The sequence below is a fragment of the Melanerpes formicivorus genome, unplaced genomic scaffold (assembly GCF_026170545.1).
Source record: "Melanerpes formicivorus ecotype bairdi unplaced genomic scaffold, bMelFor1.0.p_v2 SCAF_4, whole genome shotgun sequence".
NCBI lineage: Eukaryota > Metazoa > Chordata > Aves > Piciformes > Picidae > Melanerpes > Melanerpes formicivorus.
Genome location: NW_027142356.1, coordinates 28,116,203 through 28,139,682, shown reverse-complemented (window position 1 = coordinate 28,139,682; position 23,480 = coordinate 28,116,203). Strand labels below are relative to the sequence as shown.

General features: G+C 45.7%; 2 protein-coding genes across 6 annotated transcripts in view; both read right to left on the bottom strand.

The window, feature by feature from the left end:
- SLC20A2 (solute carrier family 20 member 2) overlaps positions 1–19,332 on the bottom strand; it is a 68,514-nt gene extending 49,182 nt beyond the window's left edge. For 2 of the 4 annotated variants that reach the window (XM_068137431.1, XM_068137432.1), the window contains exon 1: positions 17,891–19,332. The gene's annotated coding sequence lies outside the window, so the exon portion shown is untranslated. Of the gene's footprint in view, positions 1–15,067; positions 15,565–17,890 lie in introns of those variants that run through there. The other 2 variants (XM_068137428.1, XM_068137430.1) reach the window with 2 other exon arrangements.
- Positions 5,141–22,651, bottom strand: SMIM19 (small integral membrane protein 19). 2 transcript variants are annotated; one of them, XM_068137437.1, is made up of 3 exons: positions 22,461–22,651; positions 22,200–22,324; positions 5,141–6,709 (listed from the first exon to the last, which is right to left on the bottom strand). In XM_068137437.1, exons 1-3 carry the CDS (start codon positions 22,616–22,618, stop codon positions 6,657–6,659), a joined length of 336 nt encoding a protein of 111 aa, XP_067993538.1. In that variant the 5' UTR covers positions 22,619–22,651; the 3' UTR covers positions 5,141–6,656. The 2 variants fall into 2 exon arrangements, with proteins under 2 accessions (XP_067993538.1, XP_067993537.1); XM_068137436.1 differs by lacking the exon at positions 5,141–6,709 and adding an exon at positions 19,431–20,193.
- Between the last annotated feature and the right edge of the window lie 829 nt (positions 22,652–23,480).

The following is a 23,480-nucleotide window of genomic DNA, read 5'->3' as shown; positions in this document are numbered from 1 at the left end:
AATTCAAGCCAAGAGAGGTTGACCATTAAGAGGAGCTGCAATTTGGGATACCACAAAAGAAGCAGGCAAAGGAAAATTCATACAACCACAAAATAAATGATGAGGATCGGCTTTTGGCAATGGCAGCTCCAGCTTGGTTCCCAGCAAATCAAATATTTGTAGCAATGATAAATATAAATAATCTCAACCAGATTTATTTTTTTTTTCTTTTTTAATTGTAATTTCTTCTGGTTAAATCCACAACTGAGAGATCTCAGATCCAACCAACCCACACGAGGCAGATTAATATTCTTGTTCAAGTCGCGTCACAGGACGTGCCAATTTAAACAATTAATTTTAACTCCCCTTTGTTTTGTATTTCCACGTCTTCTGAAAGGTGCCCAAGTACTCATTGCCCAGTCACCACCAAACCAACATTAATTGGCAACTTAATGTAACTTCTGTCAAATGTAACTGCATTTTTTTTACCATCCAGGCTCCGTATGTCAGTGGCTAGAGTGATTTTAAAATACATACATTTCCAGTTGAAACTAATGGGGAATTAGTGTCTTTTTCTAACATAAAAAGATGGGGTAAGACCTGCAGCCTGAATGCCTGTGAACTGTATTTGGGCAGAAACAGAAATGCAATAAAAACATCCAAAAGCTGCAGGACATAGTTCCAGCAGCACTGTGCCAACTTGTATAAGGTTACTGAGCAGCGATGGGACCTTTCAGGCTTTCACATACCTGCTGATACTCTGAAACTGGGAGCCATAAGCAGCTGGAACTGAGGACCTTTTGGTTCCTTTATCAGTATTTGTGCTCCTGAGCCTGCCTGGGAACTCTTATTTTCTCTCAGACTACAAACAAAAAGAATAAGCTTAATGAGGAGGAATGAAAATGGGTAGCAGATGACTGCAGAGGTATCACATAGTATGTCAAAGAAATCCAGCTCTTGTCATACCCTTTTTTCTGGTATTGAAGTGACCATCTACACCATGGGAGACTTGAAGCAGGACACTGCATGCTGCTGATCAGTACCTGGAGATCAGCCCTGAGGCGGTCCTTGAAGCTAATGGAGATTTAACACAACTCTACAGAGCCCAGTGTCATTCCTGAGTGCTTCAGTAACTCCACTGTGCCTAATGAATCCCAACCAAACTCGAGTATCTGCTCTGTGCAGAGAGCAGATAGCTACAAACACAGTTCAAGCTGCTGGCTCCAACCAACAAAAGCCCATTGTCTGCTTTTGCATATTGGGTAGGGAGCTCCAACACATTCCATCATCTCTCAGGATAACCTCCAAATAGAAGGATGCATCCATGTTTCACTGCAAGAAAAAAGCATCTCAGGGACTCTCTGGGAAGTCTAATGTGACAGAGACAAAAATTCAAGTCACTGGCCATTAAGGCATGGAGTGATTCCTTTGCTCTGAGGAAACAAACCATTTGGATGGACTTTCTTCATGGCTCTGAACTCTGTCATGCTGTGGTCCAAACCTCTTTCTACAGCAAGCCCCCTGGGCTCTCAAAGAGGACATCCCATCCCAGCTAGGAGACTTCCACTCCTGATGGTTGTGGTGAATTGGCTGTGCTTCCTTAGGCATGCAGGGAGAGCTGTCATGTTGCAGAGCATGACACTGCTTGAGATCAAACTCATCTACTGAGTAAGAGGACCCTGGGAAAATGAAAGGGAGGAACCCACAACTGCAAGAGTTGGAGGCACAGAGGATGACACAGGCTCCATGTGTATGGCCTGGGAGAACCAACATGGCTCCAAGCCCCTGCCACAGCACAAGCCCATGAAGAGCTTAGCAGTCAAAGGCAGCAAATCTGTTCTGAAGGAGCAAGGCTTTGGTCTGCACCAATTCCCCAATTAGTGCCAGGAACCAAGCTTGTATCACCCACCACTCTGACTCACTGGAGACTGCAGTACCACATCCACAGCAGGCCCAAGGGAAGAGGTGAACCGCTGCTCTGAGCCTCCCTGAGCTTAACCCATGATTTCTCCTTCCCAGCCCCATACCCAAAGAAAGAAACCAGCATGGGCAAAGTATTTCTAAAAGCCCTGGCTACTGCTGACAGCTCCAGAAGCATTATCCTCAATTACTAATGGACCTACAGTGACTTAACACAGCAGATAAAAGCTGCCCATGAAACACTCCCGTGGCAATCCAAAAATACGCCTTTTGCAAATTCAGAGGCTTAAGCCAAGATCCCCCTGGTAAAAAGCCAGAGTACAGTTGCCAAAAGTGAACAATGCAAATTTTTCAGATAAAGGAAACCTGAGGCCTCAAGCCCCAGATTGCCTGCCATTTCCATCTGGGTTTGGGTTTCAGAGAATAACCACTGTGAACTCTTTTCCCGTTGAGCCAGAAGAGGTGGCTGGGGCTCCCCCGAGTCCAGCAGCCCTCTCTCTCTTCAAAGGCAGCTGGAGTGAGTAGCTACCAACTTGCCAAACCACACTGGATAGCTCTTGCTGACAGTCTCCAAAACTGGTGTGGCCAGCAGGGCAGAAGACCATGTACTGCTTGCTGAATGCCAAAAGGAACAAAGGACCAGGGGTATAACCAAAGAGAGGAGGGACAATGGCACTGAGAGGTGCCAACCAGAGTTATGGGAGTTAAGTGGAGGCAGGTGAGGCCAATACATTGTGGCAATGGAAATTCCACTTTTCTACAAGCATTGCAATAACAAAGATAATACAGGTGGGAACAGCAATGAAAGCTGTAACCTTAGCTGCATTTTATAGGAACAGAAAACAAGGGTTACACCAGGAACTTGGTGACCATGCCTAATACTGTCTGGAGACCATATGAGGAATGGTGCCTGGCAATTAATAGGCCTGTTTCTCCCCTGAAGCCCAATAGCTGCTGATCTCTGTTCTTCACAGTCCATGTAATAGTCCACATCTAACTCATGTAGACTTGCTGCTAGAGACATAAAGAACACAATGAAGCAAAAACCTTGAGGTTTGCTTACAAGGTGGTGTCAAGGTATCAGATGCCTCACCACAGGCTGACAATTCTGCTGAAGCAAACAAGTGGCCAACAGACTTGTTACACTGGCTAGGAATTAAATCATCACAAATGCAGCATGACAAAGAATGTTTCATAGTCTGGTGCTTGGCTCAGCAAACACCTCTGGGAGGAGTTACTAAGGGCATGTGATCCTGCGAAGCTAGGTCTAGAGGAGCTAGGCTTTACCCTCTGCAAACATTGCTCTCCAATGCTTGTCCTGTGCAAAACATAGCACTGAAAATCATAGGAAAAGGGGACCTACAAACCAGGGATCTTGTTATCAAGAACACCCTCTCTCAGCTGAGTTACTGCTCATGGAGAGATGGCTGCATATTTTATCTGGACTCTTCCTAGCCTAGGAGCAAACTTTGGTAACATCAGCATTTGTGCTACAGCAGTCCAGAGCCTTATGTCCAGATGGAGCATAAAGAGTCTTCCTAAAGGTATGGTCAGGGCAAGGGGATGCACATTGCCCCCAGTGGACTGATGAGTTGTATTCACCTTGAACAGCTAGAATTTCTCTGCCTACTGACACATAGGCTACAAAGAGGTCTTTGAGTACAGCTAAGCTGCGCTGGTGATAGTGATGCACTACAGCACCTCAAGGGTTGCCCAGAGGAATAAAGATAGCAAGGATGCTACTGAGAGGTCAGGAGTAGCAAAGGGGATTCCAAGAAGAACTCTCTCTCTTCCCAGCCTTTCTGGAGAAGGCTGAGAATCAGAGCTAGCCTTGCCAAGATACTGCTGGGTCCACCACAGCTTGAATGGAGAATTCTCTAGATCTATGCATCTCCCTCACAGAAAATGATGTAGCCAACAGCAGCAATGCCACAGTGCTGGCACACAACTCTGTTCCATACAAGGATCAAGAGAAGGGCCACACCACTCCAAGGCAGGGTGTAAATTCCAAGAGAGCTGAAGTATCAGAAAACACAAAGAAAAAGAAAAGATAATTAAGTCTGCTGCAGCCAGATATGACAACCACACCATATGAAGAGAGTCCTCTGGAGTATGGAGCCCAGTTCTTGCAAGATCTGGAAGGGACCACAGTCTACTTCTGTCATACTGATACAGAAAAAAATGTCACTCAGTTATCCATAATGCAAATCAGTAAGTGAATTAGCATGTAAAGAATACTGAATATTCAGGGGAAAAAAAAACCAAAGACAAGATAAAAAAGTAAATCTATTTTCTTTTAAAGAAATAAAGAAGGAATCTACAATGATAAATGACTGCTTGTTTCTGGTCACCAAGACCTTCAGAAGTCATAAAAGCAATTTCCTCTTCCCTCTCTCCTATGCATAAATTAAAAAGGCAAAATTAATTATGCCCTTTTTTTTTCCCCCTTCAATTGTCAATCAGTTCCTCAGCTCTGAATTACCCAGATATTGAATTAAATCAAATTAATAAAATGATGTGAAGAGAACAGTTGCTCTGAAACAGTGGAATACATGGCTCCCAAGATGGTTTTAGTTTTTCAGTCAAGTCAGTCAGTATCTCAGTTAGCACAGTCTCCAAGTGTTTAACCAGTTCTCTCCTGCAATTTGATCTTCTTGTCAAAGTTCAGCAGACATGAACAACTTTGAATCACTTCCTTTAATACAGATAACTAAGCAAAACAGAAGAATTTCTGGCTGCATTTTGTTTCCTTCAAATCTGAAGAACCAGGGCTTTAAAATCAACATAATCCTTTCCAGTTTCACAAATGTCTCAATCAAAAAGTGTTTTCCAGTCTCCAGAGCAATCCAGAAGCCAGACCGTGCTGTTCACTAATGTACATTTGATCTGGGATCCACTGGTGCCACTGATCTAACGTGGAATACAGGTGTGCAAAAGACCTTCTGTATCTACTTTAAACCACAATGATCGGTTATTGACAAAAGAACTGACCCATTGGCTACACTGCTCATCCTGGGATTTTGTTTTGTCTGGTCTTCTCTAGGGTTTATTCACTAAACTGCATAAACTTAGAGGCACAGTTCTCCAGCCAGCAAGTCTTCCACCAGAACATGCAAAAGCCCATACCAAGAGTGTCTCCTGGGTCAATCTAAAGGCAAAGACCATGAAAGGAGTAATGCTGAAAGGAACACTAGGTGAAGGTAGAGGCAGAGGTAATATGAAGAAAACAGAAATGTGCAGATTTTTGTGTTCAAGTCAACAACAGCAACTAAAGTTTATTGATTTCAGTTTCAGCAGCTGAAAATCCATGAAAACATATTGATATGATACAGACAGTACTATCCCATATTCAAATGGCTATAAAAGTAATCATAAAGGCTAGCTTTCTCACAGTCATTGCACTTTACTTATCAATCAGTACAACAAAATCTATTTTAAAATATAAATATTACTGAGTGCAAATAGCTTTTGTATCCAGTTGTAATTTAGCTGCTCAATTATATGGAAATGCTTCAGTATAGGGACTGGAAAAAAAATATATATATCTATAACTGGTAGCTACAAAAATAGCTGGACACATTCTCAGCCACTGTCTCTCAACTGTTCCCTTTATATCCACTGTAAAACTATTTCCAACATACTAATCACATCTATTCGGAAGAAACTAAAATTATAGGATTTCAAACTATTTTCATTAGAAAAAAAACAGTCCTTTAGCACTGCTGTTACTCTTCCATCTAATTATATACTCTTAAAGGCCAAATATTCAGTCAGCATGCAAAAATAACCATAGCCTTTTATTAAGGATAAAACACCAGATAAGAGCTTATAAGAAAAATAAAGATGCTCTTTGCCTCTACCAGCAACTGTCCAATAAAGGCAATTACATTTCATTTTAGAATTTAAATACATGTATGCCAAAGTCTCAGTAACTCCTTAGCAGAGACTTAATGCAGTTAAGTCTGATCTCAGCATCCCAAGTTGCTGGGCTGCATGCCTGATATTTCCTTGGAGATATTTCACATAACAGCCAAGATGTTAAAAACGGTACCTCTCCAAAAACCTCTCCTCTCACTCAATACTTAGTAATCTGCACTTAAAATCCAACAGCCTTGCCAGGAAATCTTGCTTCTCTGGAATGTTTTTGTGACCAACAGTCAAACAGAAAATATTGAGCTGATTAGTATTTGATTCTGCCATCTAAGGACAGCTTAGGAACAGTACATTTTAAGGTGACTCCAATTAGAGGGCTAGCACCAATGTTTTATGTCACATTTTTTATGCAAAGGCTGTTTATTAACTGCAAGCAAAACCCTGATTTCCTGCTTCATAATGGTCATGGGCGAATCTCCACATTCAATGTATGCTTCTACAAAAATGAAGGAAAAAAACCCACCTAAAATTGATTTCCAGGACACAGCAGCAGCTATCTAATCCCAAAATAAAACCTGCAGCGATGTTGCGGCAGAACGAGCTTGAAGCCACGATTATATTAAAGACACAGATGTGAGGGCAGTTTTCAACTTCCAAACAGATATGCAAACAAAGTATTACAATCCAGGGGGGCAGGCAAATGAATAAGCAAGCAAACTACATGATGTTTGTGCAGCGTCCTCTCAAATCCTGCAATCCCTTCTAGAAAGTCTGGGTCTACATCTCCCTCTTCTTTACTCATGTTCTTCTCACATGGCTTGGTCTCAGAAACTTTCCATGCCTGTAACGGAAACTCGAGCCAACTTCTTAAATGTATGATTTCTTCATCTCCACTCATCATCCACTTCTGTTTCTGAGAAGCTCCTCATCATGACACCTGTATCTCAAGAAGCAAAACAGGAAACATCACAGGGATGAAGCAAGGAAAGATGAATAATAATATGCCTCTGTGTCTTTAATAAAATCCCAACTTTCATTCAAGTTCCTCTGAGGAAATAAAGAGGTCCTTTCACAAAAGCAAAGCTTTGCCAAGCTAGGTGTGTAAACATCACATGCCAAAACTGGGGTCACCGATGAAATCTCACAACCTGCACCTCCATTTCTGACATGATGGGTAGGAGAAAGCCTGTACACACTGTGGAAAAGCATCTTTGGGTCCCAAGCTTGCAGAACTAGTCTGCAGCATCCAGCTCAACTCAAAGAAAACACTGACCCATCCACTAACTCATCCACTGCTGCAAGCGATACAAGCTTTACTCAGGAGCCGTTTGTCCAACTGAATAGAGCTCTAGCCCAAAACTGAAATTACCAACAAAGATGTAAGCCTCTCTCTCTAATTTCCCTCCTTCATCTACTCAACTTCCACAGTTCACATGTGTGTGTTTCACACACTCATCAGGTACAGGAGGAGATGCTTCCTTTGCATGACAGCAGTTTAACTACAGGGTGACAAAGGCCTAATGCTATTTTCACTGTGTCTTTGTCCCCAAAGTCATGCCGAAGTTTGGGAGTGGGATGGAAGGGACTTGCCTGTTTCTGCCATTCAAAACTTGGGATTAAGTGGCCCCAAAGCCAACAGCAGGCACAGTTCAGAGGCCAACAACAGAAAAGCTGAGGGAATGACCTGCCCACAAAATGGAAACACAACCATTTTTTTGTCCCAATGAGCAGCCACTGGCCGGCCTCACAATTTTGCCTGAATGCTGAACAATGGGGTGCAGCAGAAATTATTTCTGCAGCATTCCCAGTCATGAAGCCTTTCAGGGCAGATAAGCAGATACTAAAACCATTCTGCCAGCCAGCTCTCAGTAAGACAGAAGCATGAAAGCAATTTTATCTCTCTATTTTATGGTTAAGGCCATTTCTGAATAAACATTAGCACCAAAAATCTCTTCCTAGCAGAGGCAGAACAGATCCTACCTCTTATCAGCTACTATCTCAAATTCTCTGAATTCCACCCCCCATCTGAAATCCTCCTTTCTTCTGCAAAAGCACTTGACAGCAGCACGCTCCATACATGGGGCACGCTTCACCCAGACAGCAGAGTCCTTCTCCAACCCCTCCCAGTGAAGCTGCGGGTCGCTTTGGCTCTCTTACACTAGGGACAGCTGCAGGGACAGAGGCACATCTGGGCACAAAAAGCCTTGGCTTCAATTCTTGCACACTGCAGCAGAGAAGATCACTGAGCCTCGGACAGGCAAAGGAAGAAACCCTCTGACAGCACTCCGGGTATTGCAGAAACAATAGCTGTTAAGTAACTGGACAGAAATGTATTTGCTGTGCAGGGATTGTATGTCAAAGAAAAACACATATTCCCTCATTCTGAACTCTTGACACTCTTACCCTCCAAAGTGCTTAGGAGGCAAACATTCCTGAAAGCCTGTGCTATTGAGAAATAAGCTGCTGCTTACTCAGGAAAGGCAACTATCACAGATTTCAAAAGTTTACAGAGCCCCAAAGCCAAGGCAGCCACACGTCCCATCAGCAGGACATCCAGAACATGTCCAGATACCAGTCCATTATTTTACACCTCAGTGATCCTTTATCTTTTATCATGATGATCACTGCATACATGAAACAGAAACCACAATTCCACTGTTCCATAGGATGTTAGGGGTTGGAAGGGACCTTTGAAGATCATCAAGTCCAACTCCCCTGCCAGAGCAGGACCAGACAGTCTATAGCACAGGTTGCACAGGAACACATCCAGATAGCTCTTGAAAGTCTCCAGAGGAGGAGACTCCATTCCAGTGCTCTGCGACCCTCACAGTGAAGAAGTTCCTCCTCATGTTGAGGTGGAACCTCCTGTGCTGCAGCTTATATCCATTACCCCTTGTCCAATCACAGAGTGCAATGGAGAAGAGCCTGTCCCTTATGTCTTGACACTCAGCCCTTAGATATTTATCAACACTTATTAAATCCTCTCTCATGATCCCATACTCATCATAACTCCATATTCTCTCTGCGCGCCAGAAATTACATGCAGACAAGTAATTCAATTTATTATTGACATCCTCACTTGTTAATCAAACATCTACACTCAGCATATGCACCACACAGGCCAGAAGACATCCAGCAGCTCATGGCTGCATGCAGAAAGAGAACTGCAGAAAAAAAGATGAATAATTGTCAAAGAGATCTGACACTAGCTGTCACCTGAAACAAGTGAGGAATCTTCAGTTTTCTTTTGAAGAGACAATTTACTGGCAGGCTGGTACTTCTACTTTGATCTGCTTAGCAGCCAACATCAGCAGAAGAATTTTGTAGCTCAGTAACAAAACACAGAAACCTCCCAGACTGTTAACTCAATTACAGTATTTTGGCAAGGAAATCTTCCTCTTATACCTTAGGGAAAAGTCTTAAGATTAAACAGTGCATGTTTTAAAGGCACACGTGCCTCAGCTATTTGGTGTAACAGTTTGTGCACGTAATTGCTTTGAGAGCAAAAGTATTCCATGGCAACTTGCTTGGAGAACTGGTATTCTTCCTTGCTTCCCAAGGAAACAACACTTGTATGAGCACACCAACTGTCCCATGCACAGAAATGTTAAATTGTAAGGCAAATTTCAACCTCATGTGATGGAAAAGGATAGATTTCACAGGTGCTCAATTCCTACAACAGGCTTGCCCCTCAAGCAATGTGCCTGGTTCACAAACGTCACGGAGACAGCACGTTTCAAGTAAATATACCAAAGAACTTCAAGGCAGTGAGAGCCTGCTCAGGGACCATGCTGCTGGGGAAATCAGGGTGCTAATGATACTGCTATGCAATGGAAAGAGAGGAAGATCTTTAAAGCACTACAGTGCCACCAAAACTAAGAAAGCTGCAGGAAACACTCACCTTCACTAGTGCAGCTGGTCACAGAGCTACTTTTCTACTTACAGAGCAATACAGCAATGCCTTATGCACCCATCACAACTTCCAGCTGTTGGCTAAGAAGGCCAACAAGACCAACAGCATCCTGGCCTGTATAAGCAGTAGTGTAACCAGTAGGACCAAGGAAATTATTGTCCCCCTGCACTCTGCACTGGTGAGGCTACACCTTGAATCCTGGGTCATTTTGGGCCCTGGCTACGAACAGACATTTTGGTGCTGGAGTGGGTCCAGAGAAGGGTAGTGAAGCTGGTAAAGGGTCTGGAGAACAGGTCTGGTGAGGAGCAGCTGAGGGAACTGAGATCATTGAGTCTCTGAGAAAAGAAGGCTCAGGGGAGACCTTCTCTCTATAACCCCCTCAAAGGAAGCTGGAGCATGGTGGGGTTGGTCTCAAGTAACTAGCAATAGGATATGAGGAAATAGTCTCAAGTTGCACCAGGAGAGGTTTAGGTTGGATATTAGAAGCAACTTGTTGACTGAAAGGGTTCTCAAAGGCTGGAACAGGCTGCTGGAGAGGTGGTTGAATCCCCATCCCTGGAGGTGTTTCAGAGGCAGATGTGGTGCTACAGGACATGGTTTAGCGCCAGAGGTGGTAGAGGCAGACAATGGTTGGGACTCAAAGGTCTTTTCCAACCAAAACACTTACATGATTCTACCGTTGTACGGGCTACTGCTGCAGTATTAGCAGACACTTCTCAGGATTTGTTAAAGGCACTTGATCAATTGTTATTCTCCTTTGCCACTACAGGTGGCCTTAGAAAACCCTAAAAAATTTCTTTTTAAAAGTGCTTCTCAAATCCTTTCAACAAGATCTTACCCAGGCAGAGTATGCTAAGCACTACCAGCACAGGTCAGGTTGCTGGTCCATCTGTTTGAGAATCCTGCCTCCTGTGATTGGGACCAGATGCTTCAAAAGGTGGAACAGCTTGGGTAGAGAACAATGATGCAATTCACCCAAAGGGGAAATTCCTTCCTGACCTCATCAATTAGCATGAAGGTTTATATGCTTAATTTATTTTTAATCCTATTTACTGCAACTCTGGACATTGTCATTATGTATATAAACATCCAGGTCTGCTTGGAATCCAACTAAACTTTTGGCCTCGGTACCATCATGTGGTACAATTACGCCAGCATTTCAAATGCACTGATTTCCAATTTCATTTCAACATCCTTTTGTTCTTGCGCTACGGGAACTAGTGTGGCTATTAACCACTTCTCCTACCCTTCCTCCAGCCCACCTTGCACCTTGAGCTCTCATGCCACATTGAGCTCTGTTACACAGAGGGAACATCATCTGAAGGCCTTTAAGGTAACAACTCACCAACTTCTCTCAGATTTTCAGTCTGGAGAAGAGGAGTCTGAGGGGAGAACTCATCACTCTCTACCACTACCTGAAGGGAAATTGGAGTAAGGAGGGGGCAGCCTCTTCTCCTTGATGACAAGCAACAGGACCAGAGGAAATGGTTACAAGCTGCACCAGGAGAGGTTCAGGCTGGATATTAGGAAATATTTCTTCACTGAAAGGGTTCTCAAGTATTAGAATGGTCTTCCCAGGGCAGTGGTGGAGTCACCATCCCTGGAGGTGTTCAAGCAGTGTGTGGACCTGGTGATAGGGACATGGGTTTAGTGTTGACCCTTCAGTACTGGGTTGGACTGGATGATCTTTGAGGTCTCTTCCAATCAGATATATTCTGTTATACAGCAACACTTCTATATGCTAAAGTTATGGAATCTGCTGGAAGCTGGCAGCTCCACCAGAATTTCACCAGGTGTTTACCCTCTTGCAAGCACACTTCACTGATGTTTTCCACTACACAGCTGCTACTCTTACAAGTTGTGCCCTGTGTTGTTTGAACCTCTCTAAGATTCTGATAAATTTAGTTATAAAAGAACATCCAGGAAGCACACACACCTTCCTGTGTTTTTCAGAGTCTCACACAGGACCCTCTCCTTCTGAGCAAAGGACTCCACTCTCATCTCCATGGCTGAACAAAGAAGAACAATCTCCAACTGAGTAAAACCAATCACATTTTGCTCTTGGTTGATGTTCCTGTGGGCTGCAGGTTCCTCTGTGCAGTAACTTTAGCTTATGCTGTTACTTAGGGATGAGCTATGACATGGTCATCATGATTACTATGCCAAGTACTGACTAAAGCTCCAGTGTGATTTTAGTCACTGCCATTTCTGCTCACACAATGCTTGCAAGAGGCACCAAGGTACTAAGCCACACCTGCCTTCACCAGAAGTCTGGTGAAAACAAAATAAATAGAATAATGGATGCAAGCAGTAGACAAAGAAGGGAGACTCTTAAAGCAGACTTGAGGTTCTGGATCCTCTCATCTCCCTAGACACAGTCCTGCTTTTGGCAACTATTTCTGCTGCATTTTCTTCTCCCAGCCTCTGGAGTTAAAACTTCAGACCCAAGGCCACAGTCCTTAAGAGAGAAAGTGTGGGTCTGGCTGATACCTCACAGCAAAATGCCCCCCCCCCCAGTTTGATGACAGACTTTTTACAGCATCTGTATGAAACACCACATAGCCATCACTTCTACCACAAGATGTTTTGATTAGGAGCTTGGAACTGGTGAATAATGGCAAGAGAACAGCTCTTTGCCTCAACAAAAAAGAAAATGATACTGTTTTACCCCTCAACCAGTCCAGAGAAAACTCCTGTCTCAGCCTATGGTCTCTAAACAGATTGAGCTCTTTAATGACCGAAGCAGCACTAAGAGAACTGGAAATGGGCACCATTTCGCCCACTGCCAGCTCCTTCACTGATAGAACCACATGCAACTTTTCCTCTGAGTATTGTATACTGATTAGTCACTAAAATCATAGGTCCTACAACGGCAGCTGAATTGTCCTCTTGCATACAGTGACCTCCCTGTGCTCTTTAATTATGCAGCAGCCTTAGAAACTCTGTTCTTAATACTTCCTAAGAGGCCACAAACACTTTCCTGTTCCTCTGCCTCACATGTGTAAAGACAACGTACTGAATGCTCCTGCAATGCTCTTAGGCAATGATCAGTGGTCCAAGCCACAAGGTTCAGAGCACTGCCATACCAGCATCCCCAGGACCTCTGATCAGCCATCAAGTGGTTTGCCTTGGGCATTTCATGATTTGCTGAGGTTGAAAGAGAAGACAGTAATGATACAGAACAATTTCCCCATCAGCAGTGGCAAAAGCAATCTTGGCAGCCTTGAGTTCAATGCTTTCACCGCTTTCACGTCCTCAGTGAACATCAAGTCAAAAAGGAAAGAAAAGAAGAAGTGATATTTTCTGTTTGTCACACACAAACCCAGAATGTGGCTAAGGAAATCTTTCAACGGACTCGACGAGAGTATTTTTGGCTGTTAAGAATTCTCAATCTGTTGTGCTAAAATTAGCTTTAAATAAACGTGCACTACAAGCAGGACATACTTTGCCTAAGAAAAAAAATCTGCTGGCCACTTACAGATCATGTGAGCTCACTTATTTAGTTGAGCTAAGAACACTGGCGATTCCAAGCCTTATCTGACTGGAGATTTGGCTCTATTTAGCAATGGCACTGGCCACATATCAAAATGCACAATGAGCCACAGCTCTTTACCAAAGCAAGGGAAAGTTCCTGCAAACAATTGTTGCTGTGATTTAACAGGATGGTCAAGCAGAAAAGAGATCTAAGATTAGACAAGCTTGTGCTTTTACCATTCTTTGGAAAAGAAAAAGCAAGCCTTCCTCTTCTGTCAGTCCACCCTTCCTTCCATATTACAGTGTAAAGAAATGGGACACCTTCAATGATTGCTCCCTGATGTGCACCCACCAAAGCTATGGAATATGACAGTCCTGCTTTTCATCAATCAGTTGAAAGGTTCCCAAAGTTCTGCCCTGGTTTTACAGCCAGTGCTGAAAGGTTCCCCAGTGCCACAGAAGTCGGTTCTAATATTGCCCATGGAAGCTTACACCGTGATCTGAGCAACAGCAAAACAGTCACTCAAACATACTGAGTACTCTGCAGTGGGTAAAGTTCATAGCAGCTGTTCCAGTCCCAGAAAGACATCTGAGAGAAGCGCCATAAATAACGAAATCACATGGAGCCCCCCCATTGCACAACCAATACACATCTTTCCTGAGCAGGAATTTATGCTTCACACCCTATGCCGTCAGTCAAGAGCATGTTACAAACTGTGTTTTCAGGATGATCCAGAGGATATCTTGGAAAGTAATTCAGCCCTCCTGCTGGCTGAGTCTTTTAAAAATACTCCTTCAATTCCACTACAAAAGAAAGACAAATGTTTCTACAATCTTGCCCAAACCAGACTCTTTCTAAGGAGCAAGCTATACATTCATGCGTGCCTTTTACATATCACAGATGTTTAAAACCAGTTCCAGCAAGTCTGACAGCCCGACAGGAACTGCAGGGAACTCCTCCTTCTCAGGCTTGGGACCTACGTAGTTCTTCAGATATGCAAATGTAAGGGTATTTTTTTTCAGACTCCAGTTTCAGCAAATCTCTCATTTGGGCATCACCTTCTTTAGGATCCTTAATTCATTTCATCGTTAAATTAAAATTCAACCTACTTCTCTTAAAACATCTAATTGCCAGGGCTCTGCAAGGGGAGAAACACTTTTCAAAGGAGTGCTTAGCTATAATTGAGAAAGAAAATACATGGCTCTTTTGTAAGAATGTGAATATTTCCCCCTCACCACCCCCCCCCCCCCCCTCTTTTTTTTCATCTTCCGGAGTTTTGCCTTCGAGGGCTTGGTTCAGAAATTCCAAATTCAGTTTATTGTTTTTCTCATTTGGCAATTCTGTTACTCTTGGAGTTTGAAGTTATTTTTATTAAAGGAACGCCCAGAGTTTAGATGTTCCATAAAAAGATCAGAAATTATTTTCATTAAAGTTAACACCCAAAGCTGAGGCATTCCTTGCCAAAAAAAAATCAGGCCAAGCACCTTCATTCTTAAAATTGATTCTGAGCCTCTTCCTTGCAAACACAGATTTCAGAGAGACAAGAGTGCTGGGAAGTTTTATCAGCCTTTTTTTTTTTAATCAGAGGTGGAAAAAAAATAACTTACTAAGGCAGGAAAAATCCTGGGCCTTTTGCTCTTAACACAATGTGTGGGGTTTTTTTACCTCCTCCCTTCTTGCCATCTGTTACAGAAGCAGCAGGACAAATTTCCACTCCCCGATGTCAGGTCTCTCATGAGAGATGTACTGGTGGTATCTCTGTGGTGATCAGTATCTGTTCTTTAGGCAGCACGGAGTCCCCCTGACCCAGGCGACACCAATTTCTGATGGAACTTGTTAGACTACAAGAAACTTGCTCTTACCTCTTACGCCACAACAGAAATGGGCTACAAATTAAAGGATCTTACCTCCATTCTGGGGGGGGGCTGAGGCACTGAAACCTTCTGCTCTTCGGTAGCAGCCGTGTCTCGAGGACAAGATCAAGTGCTGCCTTTTTGTTTGAGCAGCTACATTAATAAACTAGGTAACATCACCCAGGTTCCTCACCATGACTAAAGCATAGTTTAAGTGTTTGGAGGGGAAAGGGAACGCCCTTTGATCCCTACTTCTGATTCGGAGCGTCAGCAAGCCTCCTCCAGACGCTAATGCTCTTTAGGCATAACAGGCCAAAGGCATCACGGAGTTAATAACATGTTTCCCAGCAAGGTGGCTTCTTCCCCGTTGAAGAAGTCACGTAGTGACAATTGTCAATCTCTTTAATGTAGAAATTAGGGCCGGGGCAAAATCTTTTCAATTCCTCCAAAAGACAGGTTAAGTTGCAACACAGGCACCGTTCTCTCTGCAGCGTGTGTAATTTCAGCTTGCTCAATAGCAGCGGCACTCCTGAGCTCAGGAGGACTTTAAAAGGAGCGATTATGTTCACAGAAGCAAGCTAATGAGAATCAACTACACAGGCAACACAGGGAGACATTCCAGAGCCCTGTGCTGTCACCAGGCTTTTGGCCAATGCTGCCTGATCATATATGCAAAATGCAGATTACAGAAATAGTCATCATAGGTTAGAATATTCTCAATGAATAATTTTGCACTGAGCTTTAGAAGCTCCCCCGCAAACCATCCTCGAAAGAAGGCACTCAGAACTGCTCCCGTTTTCAGAGCTTCTACTGGAAGCAGCAGTATCAGTGGTGCAGCAAAGGCTTCCTCTGTGGGTCTTGTCAATGGACCAGGCAGTTTTGTAAGGGAAGTTTGAGAGCACCACTCGTGCATTATGCTGCAGCACCACAGCAGCTGCTACAGGCTACGTTCCCATCTGGGTTCAGCCAGCACATGCCAGTTCCTACTATGCAGGCATGTAACACTGGACTAGAACTCAAAATGCTCATGGCACAAGGGAAAGTATTTTCACTACAAGGACCACAAAGTTTACAACTCCTTCATCTTAAAACAGCCACATTCATAGCTTAGAAATATTGAAGACCCTGATACTTGTCACAGAATTTATAAAAGCTCTATCTGAAAAGCTTCTGTGCAGCAGTCAGTCTCAAACCTAGCCAGACACATCACAGTTAGGAGGGATGATCTCTCCACCACTTAACAGAAGATGATAGTTTTCACCTAAGATTATAGAGTCATGGTTGTAACTCCATCTGAAGACTGCATTTACAAAGATCTGACTGTTCAGCAGCTCCCACGGACACAACAGAGTGGTCAGATCCTCAAAAACATCCAAGCTACAACAGACAGCAACTTGTTAATAGCTTTTTTGCAGTACTTTACAGATGAGGAATTTTAACTGCTTTGAAAATCTCCCTTAGCATGCTCCGTGCGAGCGGGCACTACTAAATCTACGTATCAGAAGAGCTTTTATTTTAAACAGTATTGGGTAATCCAGAAAGATTTGCCTCTGTGCAGCGTTCGCAAAAATAAACGTGACTGAAGATAACTCTGGCACAATTATTTTAAAGGTCACAAGCTTTCCCCATCCAAGGCATCTAATAACTCACCATGAACAAAGTTCCACAAGAGTTTGAGAATCCATTCCTCTGCATGCCTGCAAGCCCCACTACTATGAATGGGCACACACACACACAAAAAGCAGATCTATTGTCCCTGTCTTTGCTTTCAGGAACTAATTTTTATCTATTGTTTTTACTACCATTGCCACCCTATCTGCCTTTGCTTTTAGGCACTGGATTTTTTTACTACCACTCTCTTTTTCACTACTACTGTTACACTTTTTCTCTACTTGTAATATCATAAATTAATGACTAAAAATCACTGCAAAGCAAAATTTCAAGAGCTGACAGCACCTTCGGGCCCAAACCCACGCTGGTCCTGTAGAACTGAAATATGAAACCCCACAGCAAAACAGGCGACGGTTTTGCAGGGACAGGACTTCATCAGCACTTAGGAAAACAAGCCACCACGAAGACACCACCAGCGCTCTTCACTTACGGCTTAAGCATTCATCTAACCATCTAGCAAGTGCAAAAGGTATGGACTCTTTAGCTTTTGTTGCTTCTCCTTAAAAACGCTTTGTCTCCACAAACAAGTTTGTGAGATACCTGTGCCACTACCTCAGGTCCGTGAGTGAATACGAGTGGAGCTGCAAGCTGCTCACGATTTCAAAGCGTTTCACACCAAATCCAGTACCCGAGAGAAGAAGTGTAAAATTATAGGCTACAGAGAGAAACTGAAGGCTGGGTTTAGTGAACTGGAAAGAAGGGGTTCAGCGAATTGGAAAGAAGGGGTTCAGCGAACTGGAAAGGGGTACGGTCTGACACGCTGCTTTCCTGACCAACGCGTGGCCGCGCCGGGGCTGGTCGCTGAATCGGGGGCCCGCTGAGCGGTCCCGAAGATGCGCCAGAGGGAAGGTTCCTCCCCGCGCTGTCTGTGCCCCGTGTGACCCCTCGGGTGGGCAGGGCTGGCGGGAAGGCGGGCTGAGCTCCCGGACAGCCATGAGACCCACGCCGGCAAAACGGCGCGCTGCCGCAGGCTGATTCAGCCGGACACAGGAGGCGGAGAGCCCTCCCCCGGAGGATGGAGAGGAAAACCCATCCAGTCCGGCGGCACGCAGCCTGCCCCCGGGCCTCAAGCGGAGCCGGGGCCGGCCCCGGCCACCCCCTCCCCTCCCGCGCTTTCTCCTCGGGCGGCCCCTTCGCGCCTCACCGCGGCCTTCTCCCTGTTCCCCTCAACGCGGACGGGCCGGGCTCCGCCGTGACCCCACTCACCGCCTGGCGGGCGCCCTCCGAGCAGCAGCGGCGGCAACAGCAGCAGCGGCGGCAGCCGGCTCAGCCCGGAGACGGAAGCGGCGGCAGGAAGTGAGGTTGGTGCGGGAAGGAGGGGGGGGAAGGGGAAAGGCCCCGCTTCCGGGACGGATGGCGACGCGGGGAGAGGGTCCCGCCGGGCGGAGGTGGGTCTGTTGCCGCGGCGTTCCGGCGATGTGGCGCGGAGCTGGGCCCGCGTACGGCCGGAGTAACGTACGGTACTAAATTGGGGGAGGCGGCTAACGCCGCGTCAGGCTGCGCTGCCATCCAGGGAGACCTCCACCGGCTGGAGAAAATCAACGAAATTCAGCAAGGGCAAATGTAGGGTCCTGCGCTTGGGGAAGAACAGCCCCATAGATATGTGCAGGCTGGGGGCTCTGGCAAAACGGACCCGGGAGGATATCAGGCTGACCGTGAGCCAGCAATGTGCCCTTACAGCCAAGGCCAATGGTGTCCCAGGCTGCATCAAGAAGAGTGTGGCCAGCAGGTCGAAGGAAGTCCTCCTCCTCTGCCTTGGTGAGGCCTCATCTGGAGTACTGTACCCTGTGCTGGGCTCTCCAGTTCAGGAGAGACAGCAAGTTACTGGAGAGTCCAGTGGAGAGCCACTAAGATGAAAAGGGGACTTTCCCATATTACCAGGAAAGGCTGAGAGACCTAAGGCAGTTTAGCCTGGAGGAGACTTGAGGGAGGATCTCATTAATGCTGATCAATATCTAAAGCATTCTTGTCAGGAGGATGGGGCCACGTGCTTCTCAATGATGTTCAGTGACACAACAAGGGGCAATGGACACAAACTGGAACACTCTTTAAGTTCCATGTAAACACATGGAGAAAAGTCCTCACTTTAAGAGTGACAGAGCAGGGAAACAGGCTGCCAGGAGAAGTTGTGGAGTCTTTTATCTCTGGAGGTATTCCAAAGCTGCCTGGACATGTTCCTGTGTGATTTACTCTAGGTGATCCTGCTCTGCAGGGTTGTTGGACAAGGGGATCCCAAGAGGTCACTTCCAGCTGCTACCATTCTGATTCTGTGAAGGCAGTGTGAGGAATGCAGGGATGACAGCTGAGCTGCTGTCAGTCTGAGAGGATCCCACATCCTACAGTCTTTGTTTGGGCCACCACTGCATAGGAACAGGCCTTCCTCCCACCAGCTTTCAGCTCTGGAGAGTCAGCTGTCTTTGGTTATGTGATTCAACTGAGCCCACTTCAAGGGGTAGGTGCACTTAGCCATCTCACTATGGCCCAGATGATGTTTTACCATCCCTGCAGACACTGAAGTACAGGTAATTGCAGTCTGATAAACAAGCTTTGGTGAATAAAGCAAAGTTTTCTCATACATGATTGCAACTGCAATGTGTTTATACTACTGCTCCAAGACTTGATGTATTTCAGAACAGAAATGGGTAAAAAACTTTCTGGGCATCCGTTGCCAGCACCCTGTGCTCTCAACATGCACCACTTGGCCTTCTCAAGACATGTAACATTAAGAATTACAGTGTGTTACATCTTTGAGTAGTTTTCAGGATTAGATGCTTTTATTAAGAAGCAATTTCTGCACTATTCTTCAGATTTGTGATTTACCTAGAAAAAAGTAACTAGGGTGTGAGGTTTATTCTGGATAAGCAATGATCTTTCTGCTTATGCACATTTTTACACACAATCCCATTCTTTAAAGCATTTTGGCTAAATCAAGCTAACCACCTTTGCTATAAACACAGTATTGGCTTTAAGTGTCTTCAAGACATGCAGTTCACAGCACTGTGTACTTCTCTGTCCTCCAAGCTGATCTAGGAACTGTTCGCAGTACTGTGTATGCAAGGAACAAAATAGCTTCCAGGCAGTTAGGTACTGTCCTGCTTTCTCTAGGGTGTCATTACCAGAGAAGGTAGGAGCTGATTTCTGAGGTGCTGGCAGAGACAAATAAATTAAAACACTGGTTAGTGGGTATATCTCTACCCTCAGAGGCTTCTCTGAGCAGCTGCGCCTGTGTTTGATACTTTCATGCTGAATATTTCAGGAGGCACCCACACTTATTTCATGGGTCTCAGAGAAAAGCTGCCAAGAACAAAGTTTTTAGAAGAGTCCCCTTCTTTTGCCTCTCGCCTTCAGCTATGCATGGATTAGGAGGCATTGACAATCGCTCCGCACTGACTCTTGCCATCAGCACTGGAAATATATCCTGAGGTCCTACAAGTGTGGACTTCACTCCACTGAGAGCTGCACGCTTTCAGTCTGTTTTGGTGGTTGCTGCTGCTGCTCATACTTCCTTGCTGAAGAAAACACAAACAAAAAACCCCAATCAGCAGCAGTTATACCATTTATAATGTACAGATATATACAGAGAGTCAGAGAATTGGTCTGGTTGGAGAAAACCTTTAAGACCGACAAGTCCAACCATTATCTAACTAAACTATGGCCCTCAGCACCATCTCTGCCTCTCTTAAACACCTCCGGAGATGGGGATTCAGCAACCTCCCTGGGGAGCCTGCTCCTGTATTTGAGAACCCTTTCAGTCAACGAGTTTCTTCCAACCTAAACCTCCCGTGGTGCAACTTGAAATTGTTTCATCTCATCCTACCACTTGTTACCAGGGAGAAGAGACCCAACGCCCACCTCGCTCTAACCTCCTTTCACAGAACTGTAGAGTGTAATGAGGTCTCCCCTCAGCTTCCTTTTCTCCAGACTAAACAACCCCAGCTCTGTCAGCTGCTCCTCACCAGACCTGCTGTTCAGGCCCTTCTCTAGCTTTATTGCTCCTCTCTGGACCTGCTCTAGCACCTCAGTGTCTTTCTTGTAGTGACTGGCCCAAAACTGAACACAGTACTCAGGGTATGGCCTCACCAGTGCTGACTACAGGGGGGCAGTCTCTTCCCTAGTCCTGCTGGTCATACTATTCCTGACAGAGGCCAGGATGCTGGTGGCCTTGGCCAACTGAGCACACACTGGTTCATCTTCAGCCACAGTTAATCAATACCTTCAGGTCTTTCGCTGCTGGGCAGCTTTCCAGCCACTCTACCCAAAGCCTGGAGCATTCGTGGGATTGTTGTGACCCAAGTGCAGGACCCAACAATTGGCCTTGTTTAATCTCATCCCACTGGCCTCAGCCCATTGATCCAGCTTGTCCAAGTCACATCTGTGTGTGCATGGATACATATCTATATATACACACATATATAAATATGGTAACAATCAAGAAATAGACTTCAGTTTATAGAATGTAATGTCACAGCTTAGCCACACAAAGGGGAAGCTTATGTCATCTTTAGTGTATGGCCTTGGAAAAGCTGAACAGTAGGGTCATGGGAAAATGTCATTACATTAATGGCAGAGAACTGGGATCCTATTCAGGTCCTTTCATTTTGGAAAGGAAAATAAAAATTAAAGGCTGTGGCTTCAGAAGTATTATTACAGATGGCCTGAACACTGTCACACTGTTGATCTCCCCATCACTCATCTCTTCCACAAATCCAAGCCACAAGATGACAACTACACTGACTTCAAAGTAAGCATGGTTAGCAAGACAAAAGGAGATCAGAGTTGTGTGGTGGAACAAGCATCACCAACAAATGCCAGCAGGCATGCCTCTGTTGGAAGCACATCTTTTTTTTTGTGCCTACAAATGCAATGGCCTGGTTTAAGAATCTTTACATGAGGTCTTTAATTTAAAAGGTGGTTTCAACTCATCAAGTATTTATTACCTGTATTACCTCTACAGGCATGCATGTACAGCAAAGGTGAAGCAAGTGCAAGTGTTTCTCTGAACCGGACCTCTAATATCTAGATGACCTTGCTTTAGCAGGTGGGTTGGACTAGATGATCTTCAGAGGTCCCTTCCAAACCCTTCCATTCTGTGATTATGGAATCTTATACTCCAGGTCATGGAGTTCTTTCCTACCTCCATCCTGACTCCCATTAAGACGGGAGTAGCAGCACTTGTTGGTAGAGTAAAATTGTTATTTATTTTGAAGTTACGAAGTTGAATTACTCATGATCCCACAAATCTATCCACACTTTGACAACATTCAGACTTTCCTAGCTCCTTTTAGCTTCAACACTGGACTAGTTTTGACAGCTACATGAGAATCCCACTGATGCTCTCTCACCCATACTTCTCACACCTCAGTCCTGCAGAACCTGTGCTCACATGGTGCCACAGGACGGGGGCTCCACCCTGATGTCCCCACCTCATCAGGACTGGCAAGCTCGAGGCCATTCCTGCAGGATCTGTCCCCAAGGATCCAGAGGCCTAGGGGATCCCTTCTTTTCTCTCACTTACCGATGGAGTACATCTCCAGCTGCTGCCGCAGGCGGATCTTTTTCATGCTATCATAGAAGTTGGGCTCAGGCGGCGTCTCGGCGGCTGGGGGCAGCGTGAAGATACGCATGATCCTCCTCTTGTTCCTGCGAGGAGGGGCAAAAGGCGGTGAGCGGCTGGGGCCGGGCCGGCTACAGGTGGGGCCTGTGCTGTGGCAGCCCGGCGGGAGCCCTCGTCCCGCCCTCGCGCCCTCCCCACACGCCCTCTACGGCCTCCCCTCACCGTCGGGCGTAGACCAGGAGGGCGAGGCTGGCCAACACCACCAGCAAGTAGACGTTAGTGGCCTCGTTCCACGCCTCATGCACTGAGTAGTCGATGGCTCCGCTGTCGCCGAGCCCCGCTGAGCCGCCACCTGCCCCCGCGGCCACGGCCGCCGCCATAGAGGAGAGCGGCCGGTCGGGCCGGCGCGCGGCGGGAAGTGACGTCAGGCGATGCGGAGCGGGGCGCCGCCATCTCGGGCTGGCCCTGAGTGGCAGCGGGGAGGGGACTCGCGCTGCCCTCCCTCACGTGTGTTTTCCCCCTAGCTAACCGGTCCTGGGGAGAGACGTGAGCAAGTGACAGCCTCTCCGCCAGGGATGCGGGCACCTTGGTGGTACGGGTGAGATGGTGAGATCCCACCCGATGGCTTCGGCTGTCTCAGAGCTCGGGAGCTGTTGGACAAAATGAATGAGCAGCCTTTAAAGGGCTCCTGCTGGCATTGCACGAAGTCAGGTAGGAGCATAGTCATTTGCAGGGAAGTTTTCCGACTTAGAGTGTTGGTAGCAGTGTTTGAACGTTATACAAACCGACTGCATTTGCAGTAAAATGTTAATAGTGATGGACTCGTGTGTTAGAACATCACACAGCTCAGTGCAGCCATTACGTGGCATGGTTAGGTGAAGAGCAGTATGACCGCAACAAAGAACAGAACCAAACACTTAAGCAGAAGGGGCCATGTGCTTCCCTGCTTATAAACTGCCTCTCAAAGTCAAAGGATGAAAGTCGTCTCAGGCCCACAGGCCTTCCAAACCCTACTCTGCAGAACAGAAAGTCACAGAGGCACAGAGAGGTAAAGGGTTGGAAGGGACCTATGGAGATCATCTAGTCCAATGCCCTGCCAAAGCAGGGTCACCTAGAGCAGGTTGCACAGGAACACATCCAGATGGATCTTGAAACTTTCCAGAGAAGGAGACTCCACAGCCTTTCTGGGCAGCCTGGTCCAGTGCTCTTTCATCTTCAAAGTAAAGGCTTTTTTCCTTTGTG